The 21905-nt window shown below is 42.3% G+C and overlaps 1 protein-coding gene across 1 annotated transcript in view; it reads right to left on the bottom strand.

Annotated features, from left to right (window-relative positions):
• The window catches only part of LOC132829043 (E3 ubiquitin/ISG15 ligase TRIM25-like), a 28466-nt gene extending 6866 nt beyond the window's left edge, over nt 1–21600 (bottom strand). The window contains exons 1-4 of the mRNA XM_060846330.1: nt 21037–21600; nt 7222–7317; nt 1676–1906; nt 1415–1437 (exon numbers count right to left, since the gene is read on the bottom strand). Coding sequence (XP_060702313.1) covers nt 1415–1437; nt 1676–1906; nt 7222–7317; nt 21037–21600 — 914 coding nt within the window. The remainder of the gene's footprint in view (nt 1–1414; nt 1438–1675; nt 1907–7221; nt 7318–21036) is intronic.
• Between the last annotated feature and the right edge of the window lie 305 nt (nt 21601–21905).

Below are 21905 nucleotides of genomic sequence, written 5' to 3'. Positions count from 1 at the left end.
GTTGTCTGTCCCTAATCAGTCCTTGCCTTTCCAAATACATGTACACCCTGTCCCTCAGGATTTCCTCCAACAACTTGCCTACCACTGATGTCAGGCTCACTGGTCTGTAGTTCCCTATTTTGTCCTTACCACCCTTCTTAAACAGTGACACCACATTAGCCAACCTCCAGTCTTCCGGCACCTCACCTGTGACTACCAATGATACAAATATCTCAGCAAAAGGCTCAGCAATCACTTCCCTAGCTTCACACAGAGTTCTAGGGTACATCTGATCAGGTTCTGGGGAGTTATCCACTTTTATGTGTTTGAAGACTTCCGGCACTTCCTCCTCTGTAATATGGACTTTTTCAAGATGCCACCATCTATTTCCCGACAGTCTTTATCTTCTGTGTCCTTTTCCACAGTAAATACTGATGCAAAATATTCATTTAATATCTCTCCCATCTCCTGTGGCTCCACACAACTGCTGCCTTACTGATCTTTGAGAGGCCCTATTCTCTCCCTAGTTACCCTTTTGTCCTTAATGTATTTATAAAATCCTTGGATTCTCCTTAAATCTATTTGCCAAAGCTATCTCATGTCCCCTTTTTGCCCTCCTGATTTCCCTCTTAAGTATACACCTACTTCAAAGGATTCAGTTGATCTATCCTATCTATACCTGACATATGCTTCCTTCTTTTTCTTAATCAAACCCTCAATTTCCTTAGTCATCCAGATTTCCCTATATCTATCAGTCTTTTGTTTCGATAGAAAATAAATCCTCCAGCTTTTCCTATTCTACTCGTAATAATCCTCAGTTAATGCATTCTTTCTTTGGTAAAATCTTCAGTCATTTTGAATCCCTCTGTTTGATCCTCTTCATAACATTTTTGTTGCAGCCATATCTGTAGCTTCTCATTCCTGATCCCATCCAAGTAAGCCTCGATTGTACTACTTCCTAACTTCTGTATCTTTTTTTAATGGGCTACTCCAGAACTGTACCCAATGCTCAACTATTGGCCCAAGGCAATAACTTACATAAATACAACATGAGGTGAAATTTACTGAAGCAACTATGCTGGATTTAAAACTCAAATCTCAACTCAGTCTGAAACCGATAATGTCACATTTCATGCAGTGAACCTCTCCATTCTCTGAGTTTAGTCAGTCTCTGCATTGATCCAAAATCTTACTTGGTCATCCTTATATCAAATTCCGGGTTTCTTTCTACACTTCTTTACCTGATCCTTACCTGCACAACACTAGATCATATCCTTTAAGTAAGGGTTCTACAGAACAGCCGTGTTTGAGAAAGTAAGGAAATGGAACTGACCAGAAGTACTATTGGGTAAAGAGAATGTAGTTGAGTGCATGCTTTTTGACATTATCTCTAATTTGTTCAATTTTCTTTTACGAAAGGTAATGTGTGACTTACTTGTCAGCTTTCGAATTAAGCATCTGCAAAGATATAGAAGTGAAGAGCAGTATTAACATGTTTGTGCCAACAAAGAACAGCATTAGTACATTACTTGCATTTTTATTGGGATCAAACTTAATTGCAGGATTGAAAATACAAGCTGCAAACAGAGATATAACCCGGGGGTTAATGTTTAAAGTAGCAAGCTCTAAATGGCTGATCTGTCAATCTTCAGAAAGACAATCATTAGTTTCCCACGACAGAAGCAGAAATTGTTACCTGTATGAAGATAGCTCCCTTTTCCTTTGAGATGTAACTCAATTTGCTGAGGTATTCCCGAGTGTTACTCTCTCTGTCACTGAGTTCTCTGATCTGAGCATCAATCTCCACAATTACGCGTTTCTCCTCTCTGTCCAAATATTCAAACATCTCTCTTTCTTCCCTTTCAATCCTCTTTCTCAGTGCATCATTCTTCTCCATTATTTTCATTTTCTTTTGTTTTATTTCATCCTTTGGAAGAAGGAATGTGTGAAAGTGTAAACAAAGCATGGCAGGTTTTGTTAGAATTTCTCATTCTGATCTTGAAGTGGCAGTTGTATTTGTACTCACGTCCCGGAGTGGTCATTGGTTCAAGCCCCCCTCTCAAGAATTTAATTATGTCTGGAGGATGATTCCATTGAGGGTTAATGGATAACCTTAGATCTTTTTAGCCTGAAGAACTGTGTTTGACTCCTTCTCAACCACTTTCTGTGGCAGAGTATTCTACAGGCTCACCACTCTTTGGATGAAGAAACTTCTCCTCATATCAATTTCTCATAAAATGGCCAATCTCATATCCTTACACTGTGACTTACTGGTTCTGGACTCCCCAGAGTTCAGGAACATCTTTCCTGGGTTTACCCTACCTTGTCCTGTTGGAATTTAATAGGATTCTATGAGATCTCTCCTCATTATTCTAAACTCCAGCGAATATAATCCTAACCAATTCAGTTTCTCTTCAGATGTCAACCCTGTCATCCCAGGAATCATTCTGGTAAGTTTTTGCTGCACTCCCTGCATTGCTAGAACATTCTTCCTCAAATAAAGAGGAAGCACACAGCCCTACCCAGAACTACGTTATGGTACAGCCAACAAATATCACCTGGGAGCAGGAGTGGGTGTGTGGGAAAATGCTACAGAGGGTTTTAGGATTTCCAAATAAGTTAGAACTAGAAGGTTTCCTCTTATGGGGGAAGCTAGGATCAGGAGGAGAGCATTAATCCCAGTGTCTAGATTAGAGTGGTGTTGGAAAAGCACAGCAGGTCAGGCAGCATCGAGGAAAATCAACGTTTTGGGCAAAAGCACTAATCCCTGTGGGCTATTCTGCCACTGAATCTGATCATGGTTATACCTTAACTCTGTTTTATCTGTCTCTAGATTGTTTACTGGACCAGCATCTACTGGTCTTTGTGGGAAAGCATTCCACACTTGCCTTGAGGGCTCTGATTTAATCCCCTTCTCCTGGATTCCTGATTAGTGGAAACACACTCCCCAACACCTCAACCAAAGCACTTATGTTAATAATGATAATACAAGTCTAGTTTTACATAACCTCCCCCTCCCCTCCTGCACCTTGGATCTGCTGATTACACAATGCTGTACACTCTCCTAGCCCAGGATATCCTATCTAAGGTGTGGTTTCCAGAACTATATACAATGCTCTACATGTTGTCCAAACAGAACTTCACCTAACTGGTGCAAACCTTCTTGTCCCTGATGGGTGACCCCTTCTCACTGACCCCTTCCTATTTCCCTTCTGGATCTGTGCCAATGCCATTGAGAATATCACTCAGGAATAATTCTGAGCCACCAAAGGTTGTGTCTTTGTAAGTGAATCCCTACCAGCTGATAATCCCCCTGTATGATTTCCTCCCTATTGTTGCCTATCTCACTGACCCCAATATAGATCATGTATTGACCTCCTCCTTTCCCAAAATCCTTTGCAGCCTCATTTCTTATTCTGTCCTCAGGTAGGCAAAAGCTCCTGTGGATAGTACTACATGAGTAGAACTGACACTAACATGGAATTTTAGACATTTAGTTTGTCTGCACACAGCTGAAAATGTGTTGCTGTAAAAGTGCAGCAGGCCAGGCAGCATCCAAGGAGCAGGAGAGTTGACGTTTCGGGCATAAGCCCTTCTTCAGGAATGAGGAAAGTGTGTCCAGCAGGCTAAGATAAAAGGTAGGGAGGAGGGACTTGGGGGAGGGGTGTTGGAAACACGATAGATGGAAGGAGGTCAAGGTGAGGGTGATAGGTCGGAGTGGGGGTGGGGGCGGAGAGGTCAGGAAGAAGATTGCAGGTTAGGAAGGTGGTGCTGAGTTCAAGGGATTTGACTGAGATAAGGTGGGGGGGAAGGAGAAATGAGGGAACTGGAGAGATCTGAGTTCATCCCTTGTGGTTGGAGGGTTTCAGCGTTCCGAAAAGACCACTCCCTCCATGACTCCCTCGTCAGGACCACACCCCCCACCAACCCAACCTCCACTCCTGGCACCTTCCCCTGCAACCGAATCGTCGATTCTCCTGCTCCTTTGAAGCTGCCTGACCTGCTGCGCTTTTCCAGCAACACATTTTCAGCTCTGATCTCTAGCATCTGCAGTCCTCACTTTCTCCTCATTGTCTGCACACATTCTGGAAAGCAAAATTATCAAAATGTATTTTATATTTTAATATGAATTTGAATTTAAGTGGAGTCAAAGATTGTGGTGCTGGAAAAGCACAGCCAGTCAAACAGCATCTGAGGAGCAGGAGAGTTGATGTTTCAAGCATAAGCCCTTCGTCAGGAATTTAGTTGGTATTAGTTTGTAAGTGTAAATATATCCAATTGAACAAGGACTGAGAATCAGCCCTTGCGAACTCCTACCAAGATATAGCAATCATTATTTGGGGTGGCATGTTGGCTCACAGCACCAGGGAACTGGGTTCAATTCCAGCCTTGGGTGACTGCCTGTGTAGAGGGTGCACATTCTCTCTGTGTCTACATGGGTTTTCTCCGGGTGCTCCGGTTTCCTCCCACAATCCAAAGGTTAGGTAAATTGACTTTACTAAATTCAGGGATGTGTAGGCTAGGTGCATTAGTCAGGGTAGGGGAATGGGTCTGGGTGGGTTACTCTTTGGAGGGTTGGTGTGGACTTGTTGGGCTGAAGGGCCTGTTTCCACACTGTAGGGATTCCATTCTAATCACCACCAATCTTGCAAACTGCAGTGTAGAATGCTACATTCTGTTCCAATTGGATGGGGTTCATTACTCAAACAACAGATTATTTATATTGCTATACTGATTGTTCAAAATGAATGTTGGATGAGCAAATGTGGTAAACAAAAGACTAAAAATGATAAAGGTTATTCAAGTTTTGTCCATGAGGTTAGGAATTCCAGCCAGTAACAAGAAACCTATCGGTTAAGTGTGTTTTCTCAATGAAACTGGATGAGCATTTCAGGGATTGCAGGATGATAAGAGAATGCGACTCATCAGATAGTCAGCATGGCTTGGTGAGTCAGATTAACCTCCTCCTGAGCTGTTTTGATTCCGAAGACTGAACCTTCCATTTTTAACCTCAGCACTGGAATAAAATGTTTTGAATGATACTGAGAGGTGATTTGCATAAATATTTATACAGAACAAACTGGATTAAGACAGAAGCTAATCATCGAGCAATGTGGCACCGAAAGAGACCATTTAGCTTCTCGCAAAGAGCATTCTATTTCCCAGTTGGTTTTTCTCCCCCTGCAGTCTTTTTCTCTTTACGTAGTTTTCCAATTCCCTTCAAAGGCTACGTTTGGAGCTTTTTCCACCTATGAAAGACAGATCTTCCCCACTCTGTGGATAAACATTTCTCCTGCTAAGCTCTTTAAATATGTGCCATCTGCTTATCAGCTCTTTAGCCAGTAGAAATGGTTGATCCTTATTCATGCTATCCAATTCTTTCATAATTTTAAACACATCTATCAAATTTCATCTGAGCTTTCTCTGTTCCAAGAAGAGTAATTTTATTTTGTATTTGTTGAAATGTTTTTAAAGTTGCCCTTGGATTTAGGGGTGGCACAGTGACTCAGTGCTGCCTCTCACAGCCAGAGACCCGGGCTTGATACCGCCTTCAGGTGAACTGTTTGTGTGGAGTTTCCATGTTTTCCTCGTGTTCATCAAATCCCCTACAGTGTGGAAACAGGCCATTTGTCCCAACATGTCCACACCCACTCTCCAAAGAGTATCCCACTCAGACCCATTCCCCTATTACTCTACATTTACCCTAATGCACCTAACCTACACATTTCTGATCACCATGGGCAATTTAGCATGGCCACACCTAATCTGCACATCTTTGGATTGTAAGAGGAAACTGGAGCACCCGGAGGAAACCCACACAAACACAGGGCGAACATGCAAACTCCACACAGACAGTCACTCGAGGCTGGAATTGAACCCGGGTCCCTAGCATTATGAGGCAGCAGTGTCAAGCATACTGAGTCACTGTGTTGGCATAGGTTTGCTCTGGGCGCACCAGTTTTCTCCTACAGTCCAAAGATGTGCAAGCTGGGTGGATTGGCCATGGGAAATGCAGAATTACAGGGATAAGGTAGGGGCGGACTGGGTGGGATGCTCTTTGGAGGGACAGTGTGGACTTGATGGGCTGAATGGTAGTAGGGATTCTATGATTCTCATAAAAATGACAGGTGGTCTGCTATTTATTGAATCTCTTCCATTCCTGTTCATCCTCTCCAGCTTTTGGACAGTCCTCTGCTCTGTGATGAGGTGGATCAGCAGTGACCCACTATGCAATGTTTCTCTTTATCCTCTCAGATATCAAGCCCACTGCACTTGTTGGGTAAGACCAGTGGACTCCTGTTTCATATCCTGCTTGGTAGCTCTCCCCTGCATAACTGAGGGTCACACTCTTCTCTTCAACTGTCTGTTCTAACTTTTGAGAAATAGCAAGAAATAAGATGATGAGAAATTGGAGCAGGAGGAGACTGTTCAGCACTTTCATGGATGATCTTCAGTTTCACCTCCACTCCTGTCTTATATCTCTTGACTTGTCGATCTCAACCTTAAATGACGGAGTGACCACAACTTCCCAGAGGAAAGAATTCCAAAGATTCACAACTTTTTTAGTGACAACATTTCTCCTCATCTCAGTTTGAAATGATCGGTCCCTTCTACTGAAATCTTGTCCCCTTGTTCCATGAGAATCAACCTCTCAGTGTCTCCCTTGCCACAGAATGGAAAGAGATTTTCAGTATCGACTATCAACCATCCAACAAGTCCAGACAGTTAAAGCAATGCATTGCCACTGAAGCTCTTCCCCAGGATGGGAAGTTTAAAACTAAGGGGCATATTTTTAAGGTAAAAGGAGAAAGATTTATAAAGGACATGAGAGGCAACATTTTTACACAGTGATTCATGTGTGGAATGAACTGCCAGAGGAAGTAATGGATGCAGGTAAAGTTACAACATTTAAAAGACATTTGGATAAGTACATGAATAGGAAAGATTTGAAGGGATATGGGCTAAACACAGGCAAGTGGGAGCAGTATAGTTTGGGAATATGTTTGGTGGGGATTAGTTGGACCGAAGGGTCTGTTTTCATGCCATATAACTCTATGACTCTATAATTCAAACTTTGCAAGTGACATGTCTAAGAGAGAAAGAGAGAGGGAAAAAAAATCATTGACATGATCCTTCATCAACATGGCTAAAAAAAAACAAATAATGGCACCAGGAGGAGCTTCCTATGAATAAATTGGCTGGTGCATTTTTTTACAAAACAACAAACTGGAAGCCACCTACCTTTGCTTTTAGCTTTTCTTCCTGAAGATCTCTAAGGGAAGCTTGTACCGATTGAATGTTGCTCCTGATCGTTTCTGTTTGATCATTGAAGTAAGCCTGTAACAGAGTCACTTTATTACTTCAATCACGCCTTCATTTTCAATATGATGGAATTATAAATCTGAAAGCTAATGGGAAACTTTCAGCTTGAAGGGAACCTGAGGGAAAAGAGTTAGCAGAGTCACCATTACACATCACGATATTGTTATTATCATTCGGCTGATCACACATTGGCTTCTCATAGGAGCATGTTACTTGGTGTCATCCTCCTGCCTTCCCACTGTTGTCCTGCACATTCTTCCTTTTCAGTTAACAGCCTAGTTCCCTTTTGAGAGCCTTGGTTGACCCTTCTTCCACCACTGTCAATGAAAGCAAGCATGCAGGTACAGCAGGCAGCGAAGAAAGCTAATAGCATATTGGCCTTCATAACAAGAGGAATTGAGTATAGAAGCAAAGAGGTCCTTCTGCAGCTGTACAGGGCCCTGGAGAGACCGCACCTGGAATATTGCACGCAGTTTGGGTCTCCAAATTTAAGGAAAGACATTCTGGCTATTGATGGAGTGCAGCATAGGTTCACTAGGTCAATTCCCAGAATGACGGGACTATCTTACGCTGAAAGATTGGAGCGACTGGGCTTGTATATGCTTGAGTTTAGAAGGTTGAGAGGGGATCTGATTGAGACATATAAAATTATTAAAGGATTGGACACTGGAGGCAGGAAGCATGTTTCTGCTGATGGGTGAGTCCCAAACCAGAGGACATAGTTTTTTAAAAAAAGGGGTAGGCCATTTAGAACAGAGTTGAGGAGAAACTTCTTCACCCAGAGAGTGGTGGGTGTGTGGAATGCTCTGCCCCAGGAGCTGTGGAGGCCAAGTCTCTGGATACTTTCAAGAAAGAGTCGGATAGAGCTCTTAAGGATAGTGGAATCAAGGGTTACGGGAATAAGGCAGGAACAGGATACTGATTGAAGATGATCAGCCATGATCATAATGAATGGTGGTGCTGGCTTGAAGCGCAGAATGGCCTATTCCTGCACCCATTGTCTATTGTCACACTCTCAGGCAGTATTTTCCAGACTATGGTTACCCACCGCATGAGAACATCTTCCCTCCTGTAACCATTGCTGCATTTACCTTAATCTACGCACTGATGTATCTGCCCATGGGAACAGTTTCTCCCTCTTGACTGTGATCAGACTCCTCATCATTTTGAACCCCTCGATAAATCCCCTCCTGCCCTGTTCTTCCCCAAGGAAAATAGTCCAAAGTTCCCCAATCTCTCCTTGGCCTTGAAGGTGGTCATTCCCAGCACCAGGCTCAGGAATCTTCTCTTCAGACACACATCTAGAATGTGGTAGGATGCCATTCAGTTTATCGTGATTGGCTGACTCTTCCATTGAGCATCTTAGTGCCATTTTCTGCCTTTTCCCCATAATCCTGCACATTGCTGACTTTCAGAAAACTGCCTTTTGAAAACTTGATTGAATTTGCCTCCACCAGACTCTTAGGCAATGGATTTCAAGCTTGCTGTAGGAAGAAAGTTTCTCCTCCTATCACTTTTACTTCTTTTACTAATTAGAATCATTGAATTTTGCAATATAGAATGAGGCTATTTGGCCTATCATGTCTGTACTGACTCCTGAAAGAGCTACTCCAGTAGTCTCACTCTCTAGCCCTATCTCCACAGCCCTCTACATTCATTCCTTTCAAATATGTAACCAGCTCTCTTTCAAAACCTCCCATGGAATCCACCTCCACCACTCTCCCAGGCAGTGCATTTCAAATCCTAACAACTCTCTGAGTAAAGACGTTTCTTCTCTTCTCACTCCTAGCTCTCTTGCTGACAATCTTAACATTGTGACCCCCAGTTACTGAAATAGTAACTAGTGAAACAGAATGTCCTTCTTTACCCTCTCACCTCAATAAGGCCACCTCTTAATCTTCAGTGCCTCAAGGAAAATAAGTCCAAATTCTCTAATCCTTCCTTGTATCTCAAATCCCTCATCCCTGGTTATTATTCTAGAAAATCTCAATCTTTTCATGAGTGGGAAACATTTCTATCTGCTCTATCTGGAATTTCATAATTTCAAATACTTCAATCAGACCCACTGTCTGCCATCGCTTCTCGAAGTAAAACAGTCCTAACTTCTCCAGTCTATCATCTGAAGTTCCTCATCCCTGGAACGTGGTCATAAACTGCTTTTGCATTCGCTTCCTTCTTAATGTGGTGCCCAAAGTGGAATTTGCCGGCTGAGTCTAAACTATTTCCTTAAAAAAGCTCAACCTCACCTCCTTGCTGTTGTACTCTACTCCCGGATTAATAAAACCCAGAATACTGTCTGTTTTTTTTAACTGCTCTGTGAACCTGTCCTGCCAATTTTAATGACAGGCTCCTTCACACAGAATCAAGAATTGGCTATTAATTTTGCATATGACTAATAATGATAACTATCATTATGCCTGTATTTAGCAATGGGAATAGAGAATGTTAAAGGATCTCCAGTAAAACTAACTAGTGGTAGTGAAATAAAACAGAGTCCCAACAGGACATTGATTAGGCCACTGTTGGAATATTGCGTGCAATTCTGGTATCCTTCCTATTGAAAGGATGTTGTGAAACTTGAAAGGGTTCAGAAAACATTTACAAAGATGTTGCCAGAGTTGGAGTTTTAAAGCTACAGGGAGAGGCTGAATCGGCTTGGGCTGTTTTCTCTGAAACATTGGAGGCTGTGCGGCGACCTTATAGAGGTTTATAAAATCATGAGAGGCATGGACAGGGTAAATAGACGAGGTCCTTTCCCTGGGGTAGGGGAGTCCAGAACTAGAGGGCATAGGTTTAGGGTGAGAGGGAAAAAATTTAAGAGAGACCTAAGGGGCAACTTTTCATGTAGAGGGTGTTGTGTGTATGGAATGAGCTGCCAGAGGAAGTGGTGGAAGCTGGTACAATTACATTTAAAAGGCATCTGGATGGGTATATGAATAGGAAGGGGTTAGAGGGATATGGGCTTGCAGCAACAAGCTCTCTCTCTCTCTCTGTCTGCTGCTAGATTGTTTCCTGTGTTGTTCCTTTCTCCTGGACTGGAAGGGAGATGGCAAGTGAGGATAATTTGTTTTGCTGAATTTGCCTTTGCCAACGCTGTGTGTATGGGATTCTGCTATATTAGAAGTGTTGATGATTATTAGTTAAATAGCATATAATTTTATTAAGTATTTCAATAGAATTAAGTTATGCAAATTCTTCTCTTTTTGTTTGTATTAAAATTATAGTGTAATATTTATAAAGCTTTGCTTAAAGCCTAGTAGTTTGACAAGTTGTATCACATCTAGAACACTGCACCTTACACTAGCCTTTCAATAAGATAAAAGTTAGGATCTAGGCTATCTCCTTGATATATTTGGAAGAGGTTTGGTCTGGTGTGGGATTAAAAGCTCTAATTCCAGGTTGGGTTTAGGATTATTTTACTCAAAGGCGTGTGTGTTGGTGTTCTCTTTTCAGTAATGCATTCGGTTGGTTTAAATAGGGTGTGCCTTGTGTAACAATGGCTCTTAGTGACTAAGAGTTTTCTGGGTGGAAAAAGTCACTTGGGGAGATTTACAGAAGGTGAGTAAGGCAAAGCTTCTGGAATTGGCAGTCAAGCTGAAGATGAGGTGGTGTGTGTCTGAGAGGAGAGGGGAGATAATTGCAGCGATGGCACATCACTTACAACTGCCAGAAATGTAAGTGGAATCATTGGAAATATCAAAACAATTAATAGTAAATGAAATAACTTGAACTAGAGGCAAAAGAAAAAGAATGAATAGCCCTGGCAGGACAAAAAAAAGACAAAGAGAGTCAAAAGCAAAAGAGAGCAAGATAATTGCAGCAGAACAAAGAGAAAAGAATTAAAATAGCTTGAACGTGAAAAAAAGAAACAGTTTGAATTACGATTAAAGGCAGAGGAAAGTGATAAAGAGAAAGTTTTTGAACTTCAGAAGCTGGCAATGAAAAGTAAAAGGTAAAAAAAATGAGGTCTGCAGATGCTGGAGATCACAGTTGAAAATGTGTTGCTGGTTAAAGCACAGCAGGTCAGGCAGCATCCAAGGAACAGGAAATTCGACGTTTCAGGCATAAGCCTCATGAAGGGCTTATGCCCGAAACGTCGAATTTCCTATTCCTTGGATGCTGCCTAACCTGCTGTGCTTTAACCAGCAACACATTTTCAACAATGAAAAGTAAAATTTGACTTAAAATGGCAGAGGTGAAGGTAAAAGATGGGATTAGTGATGTGGGCAGTGATCGTAGCCAAAGGCCTGATGGGGGTCTATTTAAATATGTCCAAGCATCACCTAGGTTTGACAAGAAGGACATAGAAGTTTTTTCTATTTCATTTGAGAAGGTGCCTAAACGAATGAAATGGCCAACAGCCATGTGGGTATTGTTGATTCAAACAAAATTGGTAGGTAGAACTAGTGAGGTATTTATGTCACTTATTAGAAGAGGCATCTGAGCAGTATGATGAAGTGAAAGTGCTGGGAAGATAGATGTGAGAAAACAGGATAAGCCAGTGGGTTTTGTTAAAGTATTAAAGGAGATCACAGTGGAAGTTAAAAAATATACAGCCTGGTCAGGGGTTGATTGAGACGAAAGTTCCAGATCTCTTTAAAGAATTCACTTCCATGGATAAGGTTTACTCTTGTGTGCCAGTAGGAGCAGGTAAAGAAATTAAGATTTTAAGGGATATAGGAGCAAGTCAATCTTTGGTGGAAGATGAGGAGATATGTAATTCAGAAGGAGTAATGCCAGAAAAATTGTAGTATGTGGAATTCACGATGAGAGGAGCAGTGTTCCATTATATAAGGTGAGGTTGGAGAGCCCGGTGAGGAGGCGGAAGGAGTAATGGAGATATCCTTTGTTCCAGAAATACAGCTTGTCCTCAGTAACAATATAGCTGGATCACAGCTGGGACTGTGGTTGAGAAGCCAGTAGAAAATCAAACAACTGAGGTGTTACAGGAAGTATATCCTGAGATTTTTCCTGACTGTGTGGTAACAAGGTCACAAAAGCACAGGTTGGAACAGGAGGAGAAATAAAAGAATACATATAAGGAGGTTGAAGTTCAATGATCAGAAACTATGTCTGATCAAAGGGCTGAGAAAAAGGAAGAACATGTGGAGGGTGAAGTGGATATTTTTAGTTCAGGGAAGTTAACTGAATTAAAACAGAAACTTGAAAACATCAAGCAGCTGCATCAAAAAGACAAAACACAGAAGAAGAATCTGATTGCATCCGAAATGTTACTATCTTAAAAATGAGGTTTTGATGAGGAAATGGACATAGCCAGGTGGATGAAAAATTGATAAAAGTTTATCAAGTTGTATTACTGGTGAGTTATAGAAAGGAAGTATTGCAGGTAGCACACGAGGTACCGGTATGAGGTCATTTGGGAGTAAGGTAAACTCGGGCCAATCTACAGAAACATTTTTATTGGCCTGGACTGCATAAAGATGTGGCTGAATATTGCCAGACATGTCATATATCAGGTAATGGAAAAAGCTAAGGCAGTGATAAAACAAGCACCTTTAATACCTATCCAACATTTCAGGAACGTTTTATAAGAGTCTTCATTGATTGCTTAGGATCCCTCCCTAAAACAAAAAGTGTGAATCAATATTTGTTGACCATAATGGATGTGTCTACTTGATTTCCAGAGGCCATTTTGTTACGCAGTCTCATGGCTAAAACGATTGTAGAAGAGTTACTTCCCACAGAGAGACAAGTCAGAGTAAGGATCAAATTTTACATCAAAGTTATTTAAGGAAATTATGGACATCTTAGGAATAAATCAATTTAAATCAACTGCATACCATCCAGAATCACAGGGAGCATTAGAACCGTGGCAATAAACTTTAAAGTCAATGTTGAGGAAAGGACTGAAATAAAGGGATTCAATGTGTACTTTTTGCAATTAGGGATCCACCTAATGAAGTGACTAAAGTCAGCTTACTTGAATTAGTTTTAGGGCAGGAAATGAAAGGACCATTAAATTTAATTAAGAAGAAATTGGTGATTCAGAATTCAACCACTACATTGGTGGACTATGTGTCAAAGATTGGGGAGAGATGAAATGGAGCGGGTGAGTGAAACAGGAATCAAACATTCATAATTTTGTTGGTATGGAAAAAGTGTTACCATTACCACAAGTGGTAGAGGAACATTTAAAAGCAAGGCTTTGTGGGTCTTATCAAGTCAAAAGGATTGGATTACTTACAGTGAGGAAACAGGCCCTCAGTCCAACAAGTCCATACCAACCCTCTGAAGAGCAACCCACTCCCCTACATTTACCCCTTCACCTAACACTACAGGCAATTTAGCATGGCCACTTCACATAACCTGCACATTTTTTGGACTATGGGAGGAAACCGATGCACACACAGGGAGAATGTGTAAACTCCACACAGGCAGTTGCCTGAGGTGGGAATTGAACCCAGCTCTCTGGCGGTGTGAGGCAGCAGTGCTAATCACTGTGCTGCCCCAAAGGAGGTTGAGTAAGTTGAATTATTTGATAAGGACATCAGAGAGAAAGAAATCTCAGTGTATCCTGTGAATATGGTCAAAAGGTATTTTGATTGGGAAGGAAAACAAAATGAGACCAAGTTATTTTTTTACAATTCGAAAACTGGATCAGGTTCAAAAACAAATTGAAAGCATGGTCAAAGACATCAGAATTAAAGTGAGTTGCAGTGAATGGAGCTCATTCGTAGTGATGGTGCTAAAACCAGATGGGACCCAATGGTTATGTGTGGATTATCACAAAGCCAATGCTGTTACAAAATCAGAGTTGTATCCTGTTCTGCATCTCGAAGCCTGTATTGAGAAGGCAGGACAAGCAACTTATATTTCTAAACTGGGCTTACTCAGAAGATGCAAGCAGGTATCTTTATTCAAGATAGCAAGGGAAATTTTGGCTTTGGGACACCGAATGAACTATAGAGGAACATCGATTATCCGAACAAGATGGGTGGGCACTATTTCATTCGAATAATTGATTGTTGGGTGGGGGTGGTGGAACAGAGAGGGCAGGTAGGCAGTCATTCGGAGACAGTGCCTGGACTGTCCAGGACTATTCTCGGCAGTGTTTTATGAGCCAAGTTCATTTTTAATCATTGTATCTGTAAACAAAAGACACGATCAGGGTTGAAATAGCTCTTTGAAGTAATGTTTCTATCGGGATGTGAGATCCCCTTCAGATAATTCGATATTTGGATAATTCGATATTTGGATAATCGAGGTTCCTCTGTGTATCAATTTAAAGTCATGCCATTTGGTATGAAGAATGTGTCAGCAACATTTTGAAGACCAACTAATAAGGCCATTTCAGGATTACCCAATTGTGTGGTGTACATAGATGATCTGGAGGTTTTAGTCACACAGGGAAGGAACATTTGGAGCATCTATTGGAATTGTTCCATTGACTTCGGGAGTTGGGCTTGATGATAAACATGGCTAAAAATGAGTTTCCAAAATCCCAATTCATGTTCCTAGGCCTGGTATTGGACATAGATAGATGGTCCCACAGGAATTTCCCATAACATCGATGAAGAGGGAAGTATTATGATGCCTGGGATTGAGTGGGTTTTATTGGAAATTCATACCAAATTTAAGCCTGGAGTTGTTCCACTGGCTGACCTGTTGAAGTGGTACATGGATTTTCAGTGGACTGAGGAATGTCAGAAGACATTTGGCAGCATGAAAGTCATGTTGACCACTGCTACAGTGTTAGCAACACCTATGTACACAAAGCCATTCAAGATGGCTACTGATGCAAGTGATGTGGGTGTTAGTACTGTACTCTTACAAGAAGATGATGATATGCTAGAAATACCTTAATGGGTATTTCTTCCAAAGGTTAAATATTCATCAAAAGAAATATTCCATCATTGGGAAAGAGACTTTGGGTTTGGTGTTGGGGTTGCAAAATCTCAGCATATATGTTGCAAGTAGCATTTGGGGTTTGGAACTGATAGATACAGCTCTCTCTCTGCTGCAGCAACAAGCTTATGTTTTTTCTCTCTCTCTCTCTGTCTGCTGCTCGATTTTTCCTTTCGGTGTTCCTCTCTCCTGGACTGGAAGGGAGCGAGCATGTAGGGAAAATCTGCTTTGCTGAATTTGCCTTTGCCAGGGGTGTGTTAATGGGATGCTGCTATATTGGAACTGCTTATGATTAGTATTGAAATAATATATAATTTTATTCAGTATTTCAATTGAGTTAAAGTTATGTCAATTCTTATTTTTTTTGGTTGTATTTTAATTGAATTGTAAAAATAAAGTGCATTTTGCTTAAAGCCAAGTAGTGGGCCAATCGAAACATATCTGGAACACAGCGCCTTCCACTGCCCTTAAATCAAATAGAGAGTTAGGGTCGAGGCTGTCTCCTTGGCATATTTTGAGGGAGTTTGGTCGAGTCCACAATAATGACACCTTCACAATCTGGATTGGTGTCAAGCAAATCTGTATGATAGCTCCACATTATTTTCAATCTACCTGATGGGTGACCTCATCAAAGATCAGCTGCCCTCTGATGCAAGTACTAGATAGAAAACTCTTAAACCTCAGTGGTGTCTGCTTCAGACGTGCAAGCCCCCACTCTTGGTCTCTTTACAGGAAACTCAGCCTATCCTTGAATGGTCCACTAAAGGATAAGGAAGGAAGGCCATGTGTCAAACCTGAGGAAGTGGGTGAGATTCTGATTGATTACTTTGCATCAGTGTTCACTGTGGAGAGGGGCATGATGAATGTTGAGATTATGGATAGAAGTTTGATTACCCTCAATCACGTTGACATAAGTAGGGAAGATGTGTTGGGTAGGCTCGAGGTTTTTTCAAGGTGGCCAGATCCCCAGGACCAGATGGGATCTACCCAGGTTGCTGAGGAAGGCGAGAGAGGAAATAGCTGGGGCCTGACAGATATCTTTGTAGTATCCCTAAACACAGGATAGGTGAGGTGCCGGAGGACTGGAGGGTTGCTCATGTTGTTCCCCTGTACAAGAAGGGTGGTAGGGATATTCCAGGTAACTACAGACCAGTGAGTCTGTTGTCAGTGTTGGGAAAATTGCTGGAGAAGGTACTGAGGGATAAAATCTATTTATATTTGGAAAAAAAAATGAGTTTATCAGTGATTGGCAACATGGTTTTGTGTGGGGAGATCGTGCCTTACCAACTTATTAGAGGTCTTTGAGGAAGTGACCAAGTTGATAGATGAAGGAGGGGCTGCAGATGTCATATACATAGACTTTAGTAAGGCGTTTGATAAGGTTCCCCATGGTAAACTAATAGAGAAAGTTAAGTCACATGGTGTGAAGGGTGTTCTAGCTCGGTGGATAAAGAACTGGTTGAGCAACAGGAGACAGAGAGTAGTAGTTGAAGGAAGTTTTTGAAATGGAGAAAGGTGACCAGTGGTGGTCCACAGGGGTCAGTGTTGGGGCCACTGTTGTTTGTAATATACATAAATGACCTGGAAGAGGACACTGTTGGTATGATCAGCAAGTTTGCAGATGACACGAAGAATGGTGGAGTAGCAGAAAGCTTAGGGGACTGTCAGAGAATACAGGAGAATATAGATAGACTGGAGAGTTGGGTGGAGAAGTGGCAGATGGAGTTCAATCTGGGCAAATGTGAGGTGATGCGTTTTGGGAAGTCTAATTCTAGAGCGAACTATACTGTAAATGGAAGAACCTTGGGAAATGTTGATGAGTAGAGAGATCTGGGAGTTCAGGTCCATTGTACCCTGAAGGTGGCTGCACAGGTGGATAGAGTGGTCAAGAAGGCATATAGTATACTTGCCGTCAACGGATGGGGTATTGAGTATAAGAGCTGGCAGGTCATGTTAAAATAGTACAAGACTTTGGTCGGCTGCACTTAGAATACTGTGTACAGTTCTGGTTGCCTCATTACCAAAAGAATGTGGATGGTTTGGAGAGGATGCAGAGAAGGTTTACAAGGATATTGCCTGGTATGGAAGGTGCTAGCTATAGAGAGGGATTATTGAGTAGGTTAGGATTGTTTTCATTAGGAAAAGGAGATTAAGGGGGGACCTGATTGAGGTCTGCAAAATCCTGAAGAGTATAGATAGGGTAGATAGAGATAAGCTTTTTCCTAGGGTGAAGGATTCAATAACAAGATGTCACGCTTTCAAGATGAGAGATAAAAAGTTTAAGGGGGATACACATGGCAAGTACTTTCCAGAGGGTGGTAGGTGCCTGGAACGTGTTGCCAGCAGAGGTGGTAGATGCTGGCACGGTAGATTCATTTAAGATGCGTCTGACAGATGCATGAGTAGGTGGGAAGCAGAAGAATGCTTAGGAATTGGGCAACAGGCTTAGACTGTGGATTTGGGATTGGCTCAGGCAAGGAAGGCCGAAGGGCCTGTTCCTGGGCTGTAAATTTTCTTTATTCTTTGCTCTTTGTTCTCTTTGAATACTGCCAAAAAAAATCTTGTATTCACCCAGAGCTGGTTAATTGAACAATCTGTCTAGTGAAGGACAGACTCTGGAATATGTTGAACATTGTCTAGACCTTGGCACCATAAAGATACCATTGGTAAAGCAATCCAGCACTGCCAGCTTCGCCTCCTACAAACTACAGCAGCAAGGGTTGAACAACAAAGAAATACACGAGTCAACTGAAGTCTTGGGGTACACAGCAGTTGAAGTTATCACATTCTGTACAGCAGGGAGACCGGCAACACATGCAAAGATAACCCTCCAGAAAGGCCTCTATCACATTCTCTGGATTCAACAGGAGGACCATTAAACAAACGCTAGTGTTCTCCTGAGAATTTAGGCAAAACTACTGCAAAAGTATCTACCAAAGATCAGACACTGCGTCCCATTAGCATTCCCCAATGGCGTCCTGTTTTCTTTCTCAGCTTTCAAATGGCCAACGTCCCAAGGGAAGACAGAAAAACACGACCAAAATTACTCAGAAGCTGTCCTGAAGCACGGCAGCATTGATGTTAATTCCTGGGAGGTATTTGGAACCTAAATGTCCATTAAAGAGCATCACCCTCATGACCATAGGCTTACATTTCCCTAAAACTGAAGGAGAGCGCTGACAAAGAAAGTAATGATCTGGAACATGCTGCCTCTGGGCTAAAGGATGATCAATGATTTAAAATGGAAACTGGGCTACATGGATAAATGGAAATGAGCTGAAGAAGAGTCAATGGATTTGAAATGTTAACGCCTCTTCTCTACAGATGCTGCTAGACCTGCAGAATTTTCCAGAAACTTTTTGTGTCCAATCTCTTCAGCAGCCAGAGTTATTTGTTTTATTTTAATTGGAATGCACAGACTGGTCTACAAAGTGATGACATGGCCTTGATAGGTTCAATCTCACAGCAATCCAAGAGTGTGGGCACAGGCCATTCAGCCCACTGGGTCCACATTAGCCTGCCAAAGAGCATCCCACTCAAACATACCCCTTATTCGATCCCTGTAGCCCTATATTTCCCATGACCAATTCCACCCTAACCTGTGTATCTTCGGACTGTGGGAGAAAACTGAAGCAGCCGGAGAAAACCTACGCAGACGTGGAGGGAATGTGCAAACTTCACACTGACAGTTGCCCGAGGGTGGAATCGAACCCGAGTCCCTGGCGTTGTGAGGCAGCAGTGCTAGCCACTGTGCTGTACCTTTCAATAGCCTCCTTTCATGCTAAAGTCATTGTGTGAACTTCCTTATTGAATTATTTAATAGTGTTTTCTTCCCAAACGTCTGCACATAATATACTAATGAATAAGATGAAAGCATGGGGACAGGTAGCAGAACGATAGCTGGCTCCAAGTCAGAAAGCAGAAGTTAGGGTTAATGACAGCTATTCAGAGTGACTGAAGATGGAAAGTGAAGATCCATAAGGATCACTGATGACAGTTTGTGTTAAATTATGTTCCCTTGAATTTTTGGAATAAAAACTGCAATTTCTAAATTTGCAGTCAATACCCAATTTGGAATGAAAAGAGACAGTGAACTGATGGGTAGGTGGCTATTTATTAAACGGGTGGAATACATTTATATTTGGTAAATAAATTTCAACATGGACAAAAATAAGGTATTATTATTTGGTAAGGAAAGTGAGGTTACAGTAATAGGCTTGCTGCTAAAGGGATATAATTAAAAATAGAGACGTTTGGTAAGCCTCAGGATATCGAGCCACTGGACAGTGTGCAGAGGAGATTGACGTGTGGGACCTGGATATAAATAACCGGAAAGGGCAAAGCATAAATGTCAGAAAATGTACATCTTCAACATGAAAGAATATAACCATCAACCCTTGACATTCAGTAGCTTTGTCATTACTGAAACCCCACTATCAAATCCTGGGGAAGTTTCAAACTGTACTGGGACCATCTGTACAAATACGGTGGTAGAGCCTTTGTGGTATATTGGTAGTGGCCCTACCTCTGAGCAAGGGGCCTGTGTTCAAGTCCCTCCTGCTCTAGAGGTGTGTTACAACACAAATATTATGGCTACCAGAGCAGGTAAGAGGCTAGGAATACTGAGGTGAATAACTCATCTCCTGACTCCCCAAACCCTGTCCACAAGTCACAAGTCAGGAAGGTGATGGAATAATCTGCAATTGCCTGGATGGGTGCAGCTCCAACAACACTCGAGGTATATAACAACACCACCACCTTTAAGTTCCTCTCCAAGCCACTCACCAACCCGATTTGGAAATATGTCACCGTTCTTTCACTGTTGCTGGATTAAAATCCTGAAATTCCCTATCCAAGGGCATTGTGGGTCAACCTGCAGTGCATGGACTGCAGTGATTCAAGCAGGAAGCTCACCTCCGCCTTCTCAAGGAGCAACTAGGGATGGGCAATAAATGCTGACCTAGATTAGAGTGGTGCTGGAAAAGCACAACAGGTCAGGCAACATCCGAGAAGCAGGAAATTCGATGTTTCGGGCAGAAGCCCTTCATCAGGAATGAAGACAGGGAGCCTATTGGTGGGGAGATAAATGGGAGGGGGTGTGGGGCTGGGAAGAAGGTAGCCAAGAGTACAATAGGTGGATGGGGGAGGGGATGGAGGTGATAGGTCAGAGCGGAGGGTGGAGCAGATAGGTCAGAAGGAAGATTGGCAGGTAGGACAGGTCATGAGGATGGTGCTGGGCTGGAAGGTTGGAACTGGGGTAAGGTGGGGGGAGGGGAAATAAGGAAACTAGTGAAGTCCACATTGATGCCCTGGGGTTGAAGGGTCCCGAGGCAGAGGATGAGGCGTTCTTCCTCCAGGCGTTGGGCAGTGAGAGAACGGTGGTGTAGGAGGACCAGGACCTGCATGTCCTTGGCAGAGTAGGAGGGGGAGTTGAAATGTTGGGTCATGGGGCGGTGGGGTTAATTGATGTGGGTGTCCCGGAGATGTTCTCTAAAATGCTCTGTGAGAACGCATCCAGTCTTCCAGCACCACTCTAATCTAGACTCTGATCTCCAGCATCTGCAGTGCTCACTTTTGCCTAATAAATGCTGATCTAGCCAGCGATATTCACATCCCACAAACGATTAAGAAACACAAAATAAATTCTCCTTTGCTCCCCTCAGAAGTCAAATCTGCTCCAGGGGATCTTGTGGATCTAATGTTATTTTCAAATCAGTTTACTGTGTAGTTTCTGCTTCACTTAGGACCAGTTCAGTCCCCAGTGATAGGAGAGAAGAAAAATCAACAAGCACCCCATCAATTGGCAATGCATATAGATTGAGGAAGAATGAGACTCTAGGGGACAAATTATTAATATTTTGTACTTACCCTGAGCTCCTTCTCACCTTCGCTGATGCTCCCACAATTGTGGCCCTTGTGTTTCCCAAATACAGTGCAGAGAGTGCAGACACACACCTTATCCTCCTTACAGTAAATCTTCAGCAGCTCCTGGTGCTCTGTACATTTCCACTGGGACACATCTGCAGTGGGATCTACAAGGAGATGGCTTTTAAACACAGTGCTCTCGGTGTGATGTCTGAGGTGTTCCAGGCACATGGAAGCTTCACATTTCAGGCAGGTCTTCACTGCCGGCCGTGGGTGGCTGGGACAGTAGTTACACAGAAGTGAATGGGTTGAAGTATTTTGAACATTATATTTCTCAATAATGCTTGCAAGTTTGAAATTCCTCTGCAGATGTGGCCACTTCTTGTACTCTGCCCTACATTCAGGGCAGGGATAAGTATCAAACATGGCCTCTTTCCAGGTTTTCTCAATACAGACTTTACAGAAACTGTGCTTACAATTGAGAATCACAGGATCAGTATACATTTGTAGACAGATGGAACAAATCAATTCCTCCTCTAACCATGCTTGAGGTGAAGCAGTCGCCATTTGTTAAGGGGAATAGAAACTGAAAGTGACTTGCAGGAAACTTACAGCATTGCGATTGGTTCAAAGATATTAACCACATTATTTTTCAAGGGAAATACCTACACCAACCAGATACAACTGTAATGATCTGGACTTGAGAAATAGAACTTAAACTAATAAATAGAGGACCTCATGCGCTTCTGTTAGTTACCTGACAGGGATCAAATTTTAGAAGGGGACAGAAATTGCATTTATTGCTCACTTGGCACGACCTCAAGATGACTTCAATGTATTAATGGTTAACAGAACATTTTGATGAGGATTTT

Source organism: Hemiscyllium ocellatum, chromosome 28 (assembly GCF_020745735.1).
Source record: "Hemiscyllium ocellatum isolate sHemOce1 chromosome 28, sHemOce1.pat.X.cur, whole genome shotgun sequence".
NCBI lineage: Eukaryota > Metazoa > Chordata > Chondrichthyes > Orectolobiformes > Hemiscylliidae > Hemiscyllium > Hemiscyllium ocellatum.
The sequence above is the reverse complement of the archived record's forward strand: the minus strand, read 5'-3'. Positions and strand labels throughout refer to the sequence as shown.